The 15618-nt window shown below is 41.6% G+C and overlaps 1 protein-coding gene across 1 annotated transcript in view; it reads left to right on the top strand.

Moving 5' to 3' along the window:
• The window catches only part of fibcd1a (fibrinogen C domain containing 1a), a 91397-nt gene that overhangs the window by 57860 nt on the left and 17919 nt on the right, over positions 1 to 15618 (top strand). Inside the window, exon 5 of the mRNA XM_049005082.1 lies at positions 4560 to 4656. Within this exon, the coding sequence (XP_048861039.1) occupies positions 4560 to 4656 (97 nt within the window). The remainder of the gene's footprint in view (positions 1 to 4559; positions 4657 to 15618) is intronic.

A 15618-nucleotide genomic window follows, 5' to 3' on the forward strand; every position in this document is an offset into this window, starting at 1 on the left:
GCTGTACCTGGAGATATGATTCCCCGACACACATATTGAATATTTAGCACGGTTAGCTTAAACTATGTTCGCTTGCACTAGGCTCTGCTGAACTCTCAGCGGATTTCTGCCTTAAATGACAAAGTGAAGGATTTGTCATTGCTCTCTCCCAGTAGTCATTCTGTCACCTACCACAGTCTGTCTTAGCTGGAGGACGCAGCTGCTGGCTGCCAGTGACTTTCTCCAGCCCACTGTGCTTCAGGGCAGACTCGTTAAGGGCAGACGCTCCTTGGTGTCCCACCACTTTTCATGCCCAGCAGGAAGCTCGCCCTCAAGGATCAAGAGCCACAGCATTGGTTGTGGGATGAAGGGGGGTGGCCATTCTTGCTCGTAATTGACAGCTCTCAGTGTGCTCGCTTGTCGAGCCCCCCCGCACCGCCACTACCCACCGGCTCCTGGGGGGAGCCCCCTGACGTTCTGCTGCCTGTCAGGCTGACAGACGGAGGCCATCTTCCTGGCATATGAAGCTCTCTCTTCCGCCAGCCTAGCAGCCTGTTTACTCCATTCCTGGCTACAGTCTTGTGGGCTCCTTCCACTGGGGATGGCGAATCATAACATGTTGTGTATAACTTTTTCCCGAATGTTTTCAAACTCTGGGAACGTTACCCAGGACAGGCACAACAACTGTGATTGCATTAAATACGGCACGGAAATCAAGTCATGAGTGGAATATTAATTTAGAGAATAGCAGTCCTCAATCCAGTATTCTGCAGTCAAACAGTGATTAAAGTGAAGATCTATCAATATTGCCTCAAGCAGACACTTTTCAGCTGGGAGTGCAGGTTGTGCAGGTGCAGCAAACTGGCACTTGGCCACTATGCTAGCTGTGAATTACAGTCACTATCCGTAGACACTAAATCATAAGCAAGCCCTGGTCATCAGTATAATGCTTTTGCCAAGGTATGTGCATCTCCCCATCTGACAGCTTATGGTTATGGTTAGGGCTGGGTAGGGGTTAAGGTTGTAAGTTAGCATTAGCATCTTTCCCATAGAAATGAATGAGCAGTCCCCAAATAGATATGATTACATGACTGTGTGGTGTGTGCGTGTGTGCATGTGTGTGAGAGAGAGAGAGAGCTGAGCTGATGGGAATATATGTGGCTGTGTGTGTGAGCAGATGGGGGTGTGTTTGACTTTATGTTTGTTTGTTTGGTCACAAATAAAGCTACATGTTGAACAAAAAGAACTTTAAAAACATCAGTTTTCTGTAAGTGGATACAAATCATATATATATATATATATATATATATATATATATAATTATTATAAATGTATATTACCATTGTAATATTCTTATTAATAATATAAATGTATATTAATTTTATAGATAGATAGATAGATAGATAGATAGATAGATAGATAGATAGATAATTACAAACCCGAGTGTGTGTGTGTGTGTGTGTTAATTGCCCCTACATTTCAGTATAGCAAAACTATTTAATATTAACTAAGTGCTACCAGACACCTTCTCAGTTATACATATGTACTGTATACGTTATTTAAGACACCAAAGTTACATAAGGTCATATTCATAAAAGTATCATATTAATTATTTTACTTTTTGATTTAAGAACCACTAATAACTAACAATGGTAACTCCTTAAGAATACAACTGACCCAGTTGGTTGCACAGTTTTGTTCAGTGTTTTTAAATTAGCATTTCAGCTAAATTATTGATGATGAAATATTGAAATCCATTTGGTATTTTGAGTTATTGTTAAGAATGTGTGAGTTCCCAGCTAGCTGCACGCCCCACCTCTTCTGTTATGGAACAACATCATACATATTTAGAGGCTCACTGCTTATAGAGTTAATTGATCACAATAACATTGCCTCCCAGAAGGGGTAAAACTCATATGCCATGCTGGCAATAACTCCAAAGAAACCTTATTAAATATGGGGAAGGAGCAAATATGTCAAAATAAATCTGAAATCAACCCATGCTAGATAACAGACCAGAAAATTGCCTGATGATTCATGAAAAGTGCATTTACTGTAAACTTCACAGGCAAAAAAACAAAAACCAAAAAACTGTCCCATTAATTACATTATGATACATGACGTTTTACACAATCTGTGCCCGAATATGAAGATGGATTTTATCTACATCACTCATATTCTGAAAACTCTTGTTTTTCCTCAGTGGCTCTCAGTCTAGATTTAGGAATTAATTTCAAAATATATTTATATAGTTAAGTTTCCTTTTAAATGTCCCCTCTTTACAGGTTTCATAACCAAGTATCATGGCTGAGGTATATTATTTGCAGTTATTTGCAAGGAAGTGCTTCAGATCCCCTTGACCCCATCTTCTGTCCACAAATCGAAACGGCAGTTAATTAAGAGATAACTAGAGGGCACTGGGAATTTACCAAATCAGGCAGGCGGTGACCCACTGAGACCGAACTGCAGAGAGAAACACATTCTGCAGCCTTCCGGGACCCCAGGACCCTCCCAGCAGACAGGACAGTGTACGATTGGCTTAACTGATTGAATGCATTAGTAGCCTGCTGTGAGGAGCGTTCCGCGCCCACAGTCATGCTGTGACCAAAGATCCCATTCGGAGCACGTCACCTCATCCTCAGACGTGGTTTTCACATGCCTGTTTGCCCTGCCTTGTCTGATTAGCAGAAAGAGCAGCCGCATTGTGGGGGCTGCTTGCGGAAGATAAACTAGCTGGCCACAAAAATCAGGCACCATTCACCAGAGACATGATAAGATATATAGGGACAACTGTTTTGCTTCCTACTGGGGTGTGTGTGTGTGTGTGTGTGTGTGTGTTTATATGTGTGTGACACATGTCTTATGTGTGTCTAGCATTTCAGTCCCACACTCGTCTTAGGGTCTCTTTGAGGTTATAGTCATGTTCATCACCCAACTCAAATAACCCCCCACCAAAAAACACACACACACATCATTTTCTTAAGTGTGTCTCAACCTAGGATGTGAAACACATTTTCAATCGTTTGTATGCTATTAATTTTTTTAAATATTCATTGCTGAGTCAGTCAAATGTTATGTGCATGAAATTTGTGTTTTTAAAAACAAAGACATCTGGGCGGCCATTTAGAGGTTACTCAGCAAGCATTTACAGGAATTATGGTGAATAATTAAAACCTCTTTGGTTATGCTGTGGATTGGGAGAATGATAAAGTAAAAGAGAGAGTGAGAGAGAGAGAGCGTGAGAGAGAGAGTTGGGGGAGAGCAGGAGCGAGGGGACATTTTGTTTGCCAACTGCATTCATTAACTTTAAATAATACCCAAAGCACCTGCTCAGATCAGAGATCTTTTATTGGGGATAGTGACTGTTTTCAGAGATCATATGCCAAAAACACATGGGATTTCAGGAAAAGGCTAACTTTCTATTACTGCAAATGAAGGGATTTTTTTCCATATTTGAGATTGTGGCACTAGAGACTGAAACCAAAACACAGTCTGGCTGCTTTGCCTTTTTATATTACGCTGAGTTGCGCAGCACTTTTGAAAATGCAGAATCGAGGCTTCTGAAGGCTTGGTACATTTTTAATGTTTCACTATGGAAACATAAAACAAACATGAACTATACCGATGTGGACGTGATATCTGGCTCGGCATTTAAATTCAAGCTTCCGAAAGAGATGGCCTCTGGTGATTACAATTAACCCTGGAAAAGTAAAGGATGAATAGCAGTAGATAGGTCCTGCCGTGGATATTCAAGAAAATGCTTGCAGACCTCGGAGAGAAATCCATTAGCACAAAGGCGTTCAGTCAACACAGTCTCCAAGACAACTTCCAATCACTATGCGTCACTCTGCATATTGCCATTGTAGTGCATTTTGGGAAGGCGGCCAGTGCACGATATCGATACTGGAGGTGGATCCTCCTTGAGTAGGTGACAGCCAGCAATATAATATGGCAGCACCCTCTGTACCCCCTTAGTCACATGGACGACAGGTCCTGCCTTCCAGGCTGTTTGAAAGCATCCATTGATCCAGTGTTTGCTGATTAATCTTCAATAAAACAACCAGAAGTCATTGAGCATCTGCACTGCCTTTTCATCAACATCTGAAAGTCAAGAAAACTTGCTGTTGCGTTTTATTTACGCATTTATCGGTTTTCTTTTGTAATTTTTCATGAAAATGAGGCCAGCAGATCAATGTACTGTGTCATCAGAAGTTTTCCATGGCTATGCTAAGCAGCTCAGGGCAAGGTGTCTCGTGTGTTTTAGCAATAATCCTTTCTGTGATTTGGCATCTTTCGAATATTCCATTATAATACCTTTTACAACGGGACGACAAGTGATATTGTACAATGCTTACTCACCAATGACAGCCCAATAGTGCACCGAGGTCACTCCAAAAAGTAATATGTTTCAGTGATGGTGAGGTTTTTATATCGTGAATATGGCATTTCAGAGTCACATATACATACTGTTTTAAATGATTTGCATAAATGGGCTGTAATGTGCTTACAAAATCACCGTGAGCAAATGCGTGTATCTATATGATTGATTCTCTCTCCTCCGACTTTTCTGTCGCATCCAGGTGATCCAGCGGAGAGAGGACGGCTCGGTGAACTTCTTTCGCGGCTGGGATGCGTACCGTGAAGGATTTGGGAAAATCACTGGGGAGCACTGGCTTGGTGAGTCCCACCTATTGACCCAAAACGCAGCATTGGTGGCCGGCTGGGATCCTCTGACTTTCCACAGCTGTCGCATGGGAAGCTACTGTGTCAGTGGATTTATTGTGTCTTTGCTTCCTTATTCCTGTTCTTTTTTTTCGGGAAAAGCAAAACAAGTGTACCACAGAGTTCTCATAATGTCTTATACTGATGTAGACTCTTCTTACTGTGAAGCAAAAATAGAAATTTTGATAAGAAATGTGTGGGAAGTGATAATATATGTTTCGAGTGATGGCAGGCCACTGTCTTGCCTAAGGAACATGGGAGTGTAAATACAAACGATTCTCTGTGTTTTTGGATGCTGTAGCAGAGCACAAATGTGGTGCCCCTTGGAGACGGACAACATTAACAACAGACAAATGGCACATCTCGTGCTTTTAGGGGAAAGAAAGCCCACTCTTGTTGCTGTGTATCAAATGGAAAATGAAAAATATGTGCAAAATTGCTGCACTTTTCTGTTTCATTAGTTGAGCAACTTTGTATATATATATATATATATAAAAAACAAAAAGCGAGGGCCTAATTTTGTTAGCCACAGACTGGGATGGGCCACACGGCCCACAGAAAGCGAGTGGCTACAGGGGAGTCCGAAATGGCACCATCATTCAGGGGTGGCTGATTCACAGTGACGGGCCTGCCACCCCGTGTCAAGCCGTGTGGATTGAAGCGCTCACCGAAAGCCGAGGACACAAGGAACACGCCGCTTTCCGGCACGCTGAGGTCAGGGTAGCATTGCAACCCAGAGGACCCCAGACCCCATCCGTTTAGCCAAAACACAGCCGCTTATCTGCTTGTAAGTTTCAGAACTTCGTAGAATGCGGTAACACACAGTACAATATGGCAAAAAAGGACACGTTTTCCTTCCTCGTGGTTTATAATTCACACAGACCTGTCAGTAGCGTGGCGATTTCAGAAGGCTTCTCGGGTCTGTGGTAACGTTTGTGTCTGCACCCGTTTTCAGTCCTCTGGTGATAGCCAGAGACGCCCGCAAATAGTGCACAGAGACATGCACCCACGCAGCCCAAACGCCCACCCGCCCCGGCGCCTCCAGCTCCGCTCAGCTGCGGGCAGCAGTGTGGGATGATGGGAATTTCAAAAGCTTCGCGTTTTGCCATTTTGGGATTCTGCTCCCAGTCTAAGCAGGGTCCACCTTTTCAAATAAGGCAAGAAAAATGCAAATACACACACACACAAAAACACACATAATTTTTTTAATATATTCTGAATAATATATATATTACTCAGAATAATATAATAAGAATAATAATATATATCCATCCATTTTCCAAACCGCTTATCCTACTGGGTTGTGGGGGGTCCGGAGCCTATCCCGGAAGCATTGGGCACAAGGCAGGGAACAACCCAGGACGGGGGGCCAGCCCATCGCAGGGCACACTCACACACCATTCACTCACACATGCACTCCTATGGGCAATTTAGCAACTCCAATTAGCCTCAGCATGTTTTTGGACTGTGGGGGGAAACCGGAGTACCTGGAGGAAACCCCACGACAACATGGGGAGAACATGCAAACTCCACACACATGTGACCCAGGCGGAAACTCGAACCCAAGTTCCAGAGGTGTGAGGCAACAGTGCTAACCACTGCACCACCATGCCTCCCCCTATGATTTGTATTTCCTTAAAGAAAATTGGTATTTTTAAAGTTCATCCTGCCTAACATGTAGCCTTATTTATGTTTCTATTGCATCTAGTGACCAAACACACACACACAGGTTATAATTATATTTTTGTACTGTAGGGACTCTCCATTAATTTCTATGGGGAAAACTCTAATCCCAACATGACACCCTTAACCCCCACCCAGCCCTAACCTTAACCATAAGTAACCAAAGCGAATTTTTAGTTTTTTATTGCATATACGGATGTTTGTGGGGGACCTGAAAAATGGTCCCCACAGCGCCAAAATGACAGGCTTTTATTACATGGTGGGGAATCACACAGACACGCACACACACGCACACACACACACACACACACTACTATACAGAAGGATCTACACTCAAAACCTTCGAAGGCTATGAAATTTATCTTTAAGGTTGATTTTTCCCGACACTCACTTGCCTTTGAACATGTATGTCTGTGCACGATATATTAGCTAAGATAAGCTAATGTTTTACTTATTTGAAATGTAAAAAGAATTCCATATATTTTTAGCATGAATTTCTAAGCCTGTTTTTGGGTCAAAACCAGCCATCAGTCTTGGAATGTTCATTATGGTAACATTGTATCAATTCATGAATATCTAACTGAAATTTACCATTTACATCTGAAAAGAGACTTTTTATATCGAAAAAAGACCCCCCATCCCCACCAGCAGAACTGATCTTTGTACTGCATCTTGCTGCATTTCTAACCAGCAATTATAGAGAATGCAGATCACATTTTTTGCTGATATTTTTATTGGCTGCTGTACAAAAGAAATATATTGTATTGGAATTTGAATTTTGACTAGCATTGTCTTTCAGACAGAAAGTGCTAATGTTTTCGTCAGGTCACTAGAAGCAGTGCGGTGTGCAGTGCAAACTCCCCATTATACTGTAATGAATTCAAGGCGTGAGCCATGTCTGTTTCCTGTATTCTCTATTGATCTACAGCGAACCTGCAGTGCCAAGTGATTCATTAATGTTGGGTTAGAATGACACGCAGAAGGATGATGTTTTCAAAACAATCCCTTCAGCACTCGCTTTGCCTGACTTTCCCTTCATATTGATTATAATGGAAAGTGGGAAGTCATTCACTAAGATAAATTTTCTTATCTTACTCATCTCATCCTAAGGATTTTTTTGTACATGTTTTGACAGAGATGGGTAAGATACTGTATGTCTGACAGGGTATATGAATGCAGGTAGCGGGTTAGCAGTGTCTGGTAGCAAGACACATCATTACTGGCTTAGCACATTGTAGGACACTTCTTGGCTTCGATGTCGGTCTGTTATTCATTTCTTTTGATATATAGTGCCTGGCTTGATGATCAAGTTTATTTAATTTTAAGTTAATATGATTTCTGGGTCATTGTGTAGTTCACACCATGGGGATTGCGGATAAAATTGTGTGCGGTTGTACATGTGGTCTATGATGAGCTGAAAACCGCTGTATGCAGTATCCTAGGTCATGCTGTGTGCTTTCTGGGATGGATTCTGATTATTGTTATTCAGTTGAGACAGAAAATAAAACACAAAATGGGTTTTATTTCATGATGACAAAGTAAGCTTGCAAGTTCTTCGGGCAATGTTCAACCCCAAGCCACCTAGTCGGCAAAAATTTACGGATAGTCTTGCTGTAAGGATAGTGCTGTCCCTCGTCCAGCAACATCTTATGTGGGCTTCTTGTGTTTGGGTCCCATTAACAGATGCATTACTGTATATAGTCAAGCAAACAACTCAGAATCCAACCCCATACTGATTAAACCACACTACTGATCTGGCCATACAGGAGAGCACATTCTGGTAAACTTAGCCTTCATATTGTCAGGTTTCCCAGGAGGACGAGCTGGCTGGAGATGGCGAAGGACGAGGCAGATAAGCAGAGTAAGGGCAGACGAGGGTTTATTCGGAGTAACAGGGGAAGAGAGACGCACATTTCAACAATTACAATAAGAATAACAATGACCGACATCAGACAGGGCAAGACGTGGACTGATATACAATAGACAAGCCGAAAATAACAGGCAACAGCTGGGCACAATCAGGGAAGCACACGTGGATGATGAGGGGGCGTGGCACACACACGAGGATAGGACGAGCTGGGTGTGACACATATCCCATTGGTTGTCAAAGAATGTCACTAACCGTCTATGGCTTGATTCATAAAAAATGTCAGTAACTTGATGGTGTCACACTAAATGAGCGCTGCTATAATTTAAGCTCATTCATAAAGCGTTCCTCACTATAATCAGCTGACTGGTGTCTGATTAACGTGGCATTGTTGGTAAGGGACATCACATGTAAAGGCCAATGAAGATCAGTGAGATACTCAGCTGATGAGTTCCTCAAGCAAATCATGCTCCTGATGTACTCAGTTGTAGTATAGTAGTTGTACACAACAATAATAGCAAAGTTTGCCTTAAGGCTAAAACAGGAATGATTCCACTTCCAAATGCCATTAAAACAACATAGTAATTTAACATTTATTGATCACTAACACATGAAGCATTTATGATTTAAAACATCGCCAGATGTCACACCTCTAAAATTTACCACCAGAATCATTTCTGCAAGTCGCTTTCATGAATCACTGCCCAATATGTAGATAAGGAAGTTCCGAATTAATGTCCCAGTAAAAATGCTAATAAATGTCAATAGCAGACGTTTATGAATGAGGGAAAATGGTAGCATGGTGATATTTGCCATTATTGATGCACTAAGTCATGGGTCCCAAAACCTGCAAGCCCACAGCCCTCAAAATAACAGTGTCAGAGACTCAAGACTCCCATTTTTTGGGGGTGTATCCCCCTCAGTACATTTTGCCAATTGGGGGTATGTCCCCCACAGTATATATTGCCAATCATGGGTGTGTCCCCCCTCAATAGATTTTGCCGACCAGGGATGCGTCCCCTTCAGAAAATATTGCCGATCGGGGGGGGGGGGGGGGGGGGGGGGTGTCCCCCGTCAGTAGATTTTGCTGATCGGGGGTGTGTCCCCCGTCAGTAGATTTTGCTGATCGGGGGTGTGTCCCCCTTCAGTAGATTTTGCTGATCGGGGGTGTGTCCCACTCAGTAGATTTTTTCGTAATCTACTGGTTCTGGTTACAATTACAATGGAATTGTTTCACGTTTTTACATTTTTTTGCTAACAAACCCTGGAAATCAGTTTTTAATGCCCCCACCTCCCCCAACCAGTGTCTCGTGACCCCTTCTCCCCCCTCGGGCCTGCACTAAACCATGCTATGCGGTAAGCTTTACGAATCTGGCCCCTAGTCTTTGCGGCAAGTGAGGCTAAAGCAAATGGAAGCTAAAGCAATAAGTCTTCTGTCCTCTTTTCACCGTGAAGGTTAGTGTACCTACACCTCACGTTAGATTTAACTGCCTCGTTTACCACCAGTTGGTTCACTGGCAGCATTCATTCACGGGCAGCGGCACAAGCGTAAGCAACAAATTAAGAAGCGTCATGGCTGGCAAGCAGGGTCAAGCCTTCACCTTCTCTTTTTCGCCAACCCCTCATCGGGATGGAGCGTTAGAGACGGGGCATGGAGGGGGGGGGGGGGGTGGGGGGAACGTGCCGTCACGCTCTGGCAGAGGGAACGGGGCTTTGAAGGGCCAGCAGGTTCACTGGCTGCTTTGAGACACTATGAGCCATTGCCTGCCTGTCTTTTTGTTTTATATTCACATTTTGAGCCTCATCGATTTCAATAAGCTTAGATAAGCAATTTCACCTCTGATGCACGCGGCTCACTGGCTGTGCGCCCCTGCCTGCTCGGATCTCAGTAAGCGCCGTGATAGCGGCTGAGCCCATTTCCAGGGGATTATCCCCGCCACCTGTGGAAGCTGCCACTGCCCTTTGTCAGGGAAGCGCGCTTGGGTTTGTCAGGGCTGGGTGGGGGCACACTATTGAGGCAGCAGCATGAACGGCTGGATAAGTGGGTCTCTGTCTCGCTCTGTCGCTTGAGAGCACGTTATAATCTGGGCTTGTAAGCTCCGCATCTCTGAACTGGCATTCATTAGGCCGTGAAAGTCGCATAACTAAGGCAGAGTTCTTGCTGATGTTTCAGTACATTTGAACATGTGGCCATGACCTCGTGCTGCGGAGAAACGCAAACCTAGAAACAACCACAAAACTATTAGTGGCAGAGGGATTAAAAAAGTATCAGACTTGACTGGTAGAAGCAGGAAAGTTTGAGAAGAAAAAAATACAACTACCCATTGCCAAGAAAGGGATAAGTTTTTTACATTTTCACGTGTTACATATATTTTGTGAATGACCCAATCATTGTCTGCGTGGAGACAAAGAGGTTTATCTTGCAGAACTTTTACCTCAATCCATCTGAAATATGATTATTATTATCACAGAAAAAGGCACATTTAATTGTGGAAATATGCATCGCCAAACCCAAATCCATAAGGAAGGTCATATTCTGAGATGCCCCCGAGGCTGTCTCATGGCTGCTCTTTGAACTTTGCACATTGGAATGTAGAAAACTTACTATATATGAGGTATGATTCATTTCATTTATCACGTGAGGTCTGACTTCCCATTCGACTTGATGTTGTTTGCATGTCTTTCTGGGTTAACGTAGTAGTAAAGTCAAAGGTCAAATTTATTTATGAAGCATGTTTAAAAACAACATTTGTTGACCAATTTGTTATACAGGATGAACGGGAAGATAATAATAATAATAATAGTAATAATAAGAATAATAATAGTAGTAATAATAATAATAATTGCTATAAAAAATGCATTGTAGTACAAGCAACTTCTGTCGAAACAGTAGAATCCGTAGTACTAACAATCGAAGGTACTAGCAGTAGTAGTTGTGCTAATAGTATTAGTAGCAGTAAGAGCAGTTCATCAGTAGCAGTTGCATTATCGGTACTACTAGCAGTAGTAGCAGTTCTATCAGTAATAGTAGCTGTAGCAGTATAAGCCGTAGTATCGCTTGCAATCTTCAGCATTTAGAAACACTGTGTAGTTCCCCTGCTCCCATGATTTCAACGAGAGCCAGTGATGTGGGACAGGAATGATTTGTGTGTCGCATCATTTCTTTCTCATCCTATGGGAATTGGTTACAGATGAATTATAGCGACTTTGAATTGCAGTGGGCATGCAAAGATTCATAAATATGTTCTTTTTATAAAGAAATAAAAAGAACACACCCTCCCATTATAATTCTGCTTCGGAATTGGAGGCATGGAATTTTGTGAGTGAAAGCCTGCATTTCTAGGTAATTTGCTAATTCTGGGCCTTGTATGCATTTCACCTTGACTATTTCCTCTAAAAACATCTTACTCATGCTGGCCTACCTGTCTGCTGTTTCGGATCCATTCAAGGTTTCTCTGGGATGAATAATAAAGATAATGGTAAATAAACATATCCCAGAATGCATCTTCTTTTCATTTGATATGCTCAGTATGTACTTCTGTATGTTTGTGTATATGCCTGTGTGTGTTTGCAGTATGTTCAAGTAGTTCCATATTTTTGTTTGTTGCTGGAAATTACTCTGATCAATTACTGCTTTTGTTAGTGTAATAGAAATTAATTTATTGGAAATGGAAAAATGTTCCTGGTTGTATGTACAGCCAGTGAGAGAAAGAGGGGAACTACCTCAGGATATTATCCGCAGTGAAACAAATGAGGAAGTAGAAATTCTCAAGCGACCTCAGTGTAGGTCTGACTGCTGTAACACGAGTAGCGTCTACAGTGCAGGGTGTTAAGTGCTGAGATTGGAGCCGCAGGACATTCCAGAGGTCCTTTACTGTATAAATGAGCAAGAGCTGTAATTTAGGACAATCTGCACCCATCCTGACATTTTCAAGGCTTTTATCCAGCTTTACACTCACAAGTTTTTTCACTTTTCACTTGTACTACTTACTACCATCCTTCACTTTTCTCTTTGCTGTATCACTGGCACATAAAAGTATCAATGCAGAATTTAACTGATCTGGTTTTTTTTTTTTAAAAAAAAGAATATTTTTCATTCTACCGACAGTGTTTGACACCTAATCAATCAATGAAATTATGTTTTATGAAGTCATCTATGTAATTAGTATTTGTGTTTGTGCTTGAGGTGGCATGGTGGTACAGCGGTCTGCACTGTGGGACCTCACTCCTCTGGGACCCGGGTTCGCATCTCAGCTGTGGCTCCATGTATGTGGGGTTTGCATGTTCTCTCTGTGTCATTGTGGGGTTTCCTCTGGGTACTTGCCCCCCCCCCCACAGACCAAAAACTTGCTGAGGTTAATTTGAGTTACCAAACTGTTCATAGGCATGAATGGTGTGCGTGTGTTTGCCCTGTGATGGGTTAGCACCCCATCCTGTGTTGGTGCCTGCCGCTTCTGGGATAGGCTCCAGACCCCATATGACCCTGAATTGAACATGTGGTTACAGAAAGTGGAGGGATTATGTTTGTACTAGTTAACAATTGTATTCATGGTGATCATTGAATTACTTTAAATTGTTAATTTTAAAAACCTAACATTGTCAATATAAAGGAAGATTTATTTTTATCTTGTTGATGCTGACATTTTTGCCCTGCTGAGAACAAGCCACATACAGTACTGTAAGTCTATTTTAAACATTAAACCATTCACTGATGGCTGTGTAAAGATAGGTTCTATTTGTGGTGTTAAGGGTGTCTCATTATGTTCTTTTAGGTTTATTTTGTACAGTGGTTTCTGTACTTTTTTCACACTACTGAAATAATAGAACTTTCGAGATATGTTTTCATTGGACAGCGACCATACATAGGCCCTGTTTAGTTTTAAAATGTGTCTTGCGTCATTGAATCACCAGTGGGCAGCGCTAAATAGTGTAAACGGCCACCAAAACGTATTGTGATCTGATCACTCAAAGCACTTACCCAGGTGGTCTGGGACCACATATGCTTTGTAGTGTAAATGGAAATGTGTCCTGTTGCATCCCTGATAGAGACGTCACAATGACTGTGCGCAGGGCCATTGATCTTCTAGAGAAAGTGACGTAGGCAGTAAATTTGAAAAAAATGGCCAGCTGGGCACATGATAGACACAAGCGCAAATGGCAATGTGTCTTGGCTGTCCGGTGGTGATCCGATCACCCAACTAAGTGTAAACAGGACCTTAAAAACACGTCCTCGGAATCATAGAGAACTTTTTGTTTTAATCTGATGTTTAACATTTTAAGATTAGTGAAAGCTAAAACTGAAATTATGGGATGCTTTATTCTTTATATTCTTTCAGTTTATTGCAGGTTTGAGTCCCCAGTGTTTTTTTTCCCAATACCTTCTTTTGTGGGATGAAAATTTCTGATGTTGGGCCACATAGGGATTTTACATATTCAGTTCATCCTCTTTCTCTCTTTTTTTATTTCTCCTTGGGGCAGTACTTGTGTGATCGGTGGGGGCTTGTTCTTATGGTGAGCACCTACTGTACCATCATATCTCCAGGCTTATATACAGCATACATTGCTTTTTGTTTGCTTCCGAAAATCCACAAACGTGGTAGGGAGTGTTTTTCAAATCTCAATTCACACTTGGAGCAGCGTGCCTTGTATTTATGTCAATGTGTCGTACTGACTCATAGCGCACTTCTATTTCGTTCCCTGTGGTACTTCTGTAAGGCCACGAGAAATATTTACACACAAAAGGGATGCAGATGGGCTAAAAATGTAATGTTATGCAAAAAAAAAGGATTTTGCCGAGTGTCTTTGATTCTTTTGAAGTAAGCGTGGGATTTTACGGCACTCGCTTTCTCAAACAGTGCGCGTGGCCTGAAAGGTGCTATGGTCAGGCTATTATAAAAATAAATTTACACGGTTTTCACATTTCAGAAGTTTAATTTGAGCTGGATGGCTGAGTGATCTTACTGTACTTGTTTTGATAGTGAGCCTGACAACACCAGGTCCCAATTGTGAGCTATAAATATATATCCAATTTTAACAGGCTGAAAAGATTTATCTGTTTGCACTGGTGCCATCGCAGTGTTTAATAAAACATCGGCATGCCTCATGTTGGGAATGCATTTTATTAATGCTTGTTTTGATTGTCTTAGGGGGAGAATTACTGTTAGTCTTCTGCACTGTGATGGTTTCTCAACCTTCTGAGAGTGTGAACAGCTCAGCAGAAGAGCAGAGCCCTTTCCCTGCCAGGGGATTCGGATGCTATCGGCAACCATAACCCAGCTGTTGTGATCATATATCTGACACTCTCCTGGGCGGAACCACAATGTCACTGACATGTTCCCCGGGGCAGACAAAAAAAAACTCTGCTAGGGGCAGATTCAGTCCTAAAAGAACAGCTTTTAAAGTCCACAAAACATGAACAACTAATCCCAAGGTCACTTGCCTTCTGACACCTTTATCTTGTTACATAAACTCTTTATTTAGCATATGTGTATAAAAATATTTCAAAATCTTACTCAGCTCGCATAACATTAATGTCCTTCCAAGCCAGAGGCCTGCAAAGCCAGCCCTTGAGAGCCACAGATAGACAAGTTTTAACATTTTAATTAATATTTACACCTGATGCCCCATGCAAGGTAAGGTAAGGTAAAGTAATGAGCATAACATCCAGCGCAGACTTGTTGACCCCTCTCTCTCCTTGAGTCCAGAGTTGTAATAAGCATCCTTCTTATTGCAATAACCCTGCAGAAGCAAATCTAGCTATTTTGGTTCTAACTTTGCCTTATATACTGTTAGTTCTGTACGTTCTCAGCATCATATTGTTTAAAATATGCTTTCAGTCCTGGGAATAAACTACTGTAACAAAGTGCAAGTGTTGCACAATATATGCAGGTAAGCATATACATACTATAGGTTATATTTACCATACTGGGAGTTGATGTGAACTCAGAACTGGGTAATCTTTTCAGCTGGGATTTGTACTCAACATCCTAATATTCATACACTTATACTCTCTGGTAAGACTTAAGACCATGTTTTTAGTCATTTATAAACACATTCATAATATTAGGGTATAATGCATTCATAAAGCATTATAAACATGCCTATAAATATTTATAAAAATCCATAACACATTATAGGCATGTTTTTTATGCATTATGAGGCTCTTATCTACAATGCACTATAAATATCTTTATAATGCAATACAAAGCTGACCATTATAATGCATTATAAAGGTATCCATAGTGCATTATTAATGAGAGCTCCATAAAGCATCCATAATGCATAATGCATTCGGCTATAATGTGTTTAAATATTTATAGCCTTTTTTAATCTTTATGAATGTATTGTTATTGGTTATGAATGTGTTT

The sequence above is a fragment of the Brienomyrus brachyistius genome, chromosome 2, assembly GCF_023856365.1.
Source record: "Brienomyrus brachyistius isolate T26 chromosome 2, BBRACH_0.4, whole genome shotgun sequence".
NCBI classification, from domain to species: Eukaryota; Metazoa; Chordata; class Actinopteri; order Osteoglossiformes; family Mormyridae; genus Brienomyrus; species Brienomyrus brachyistius.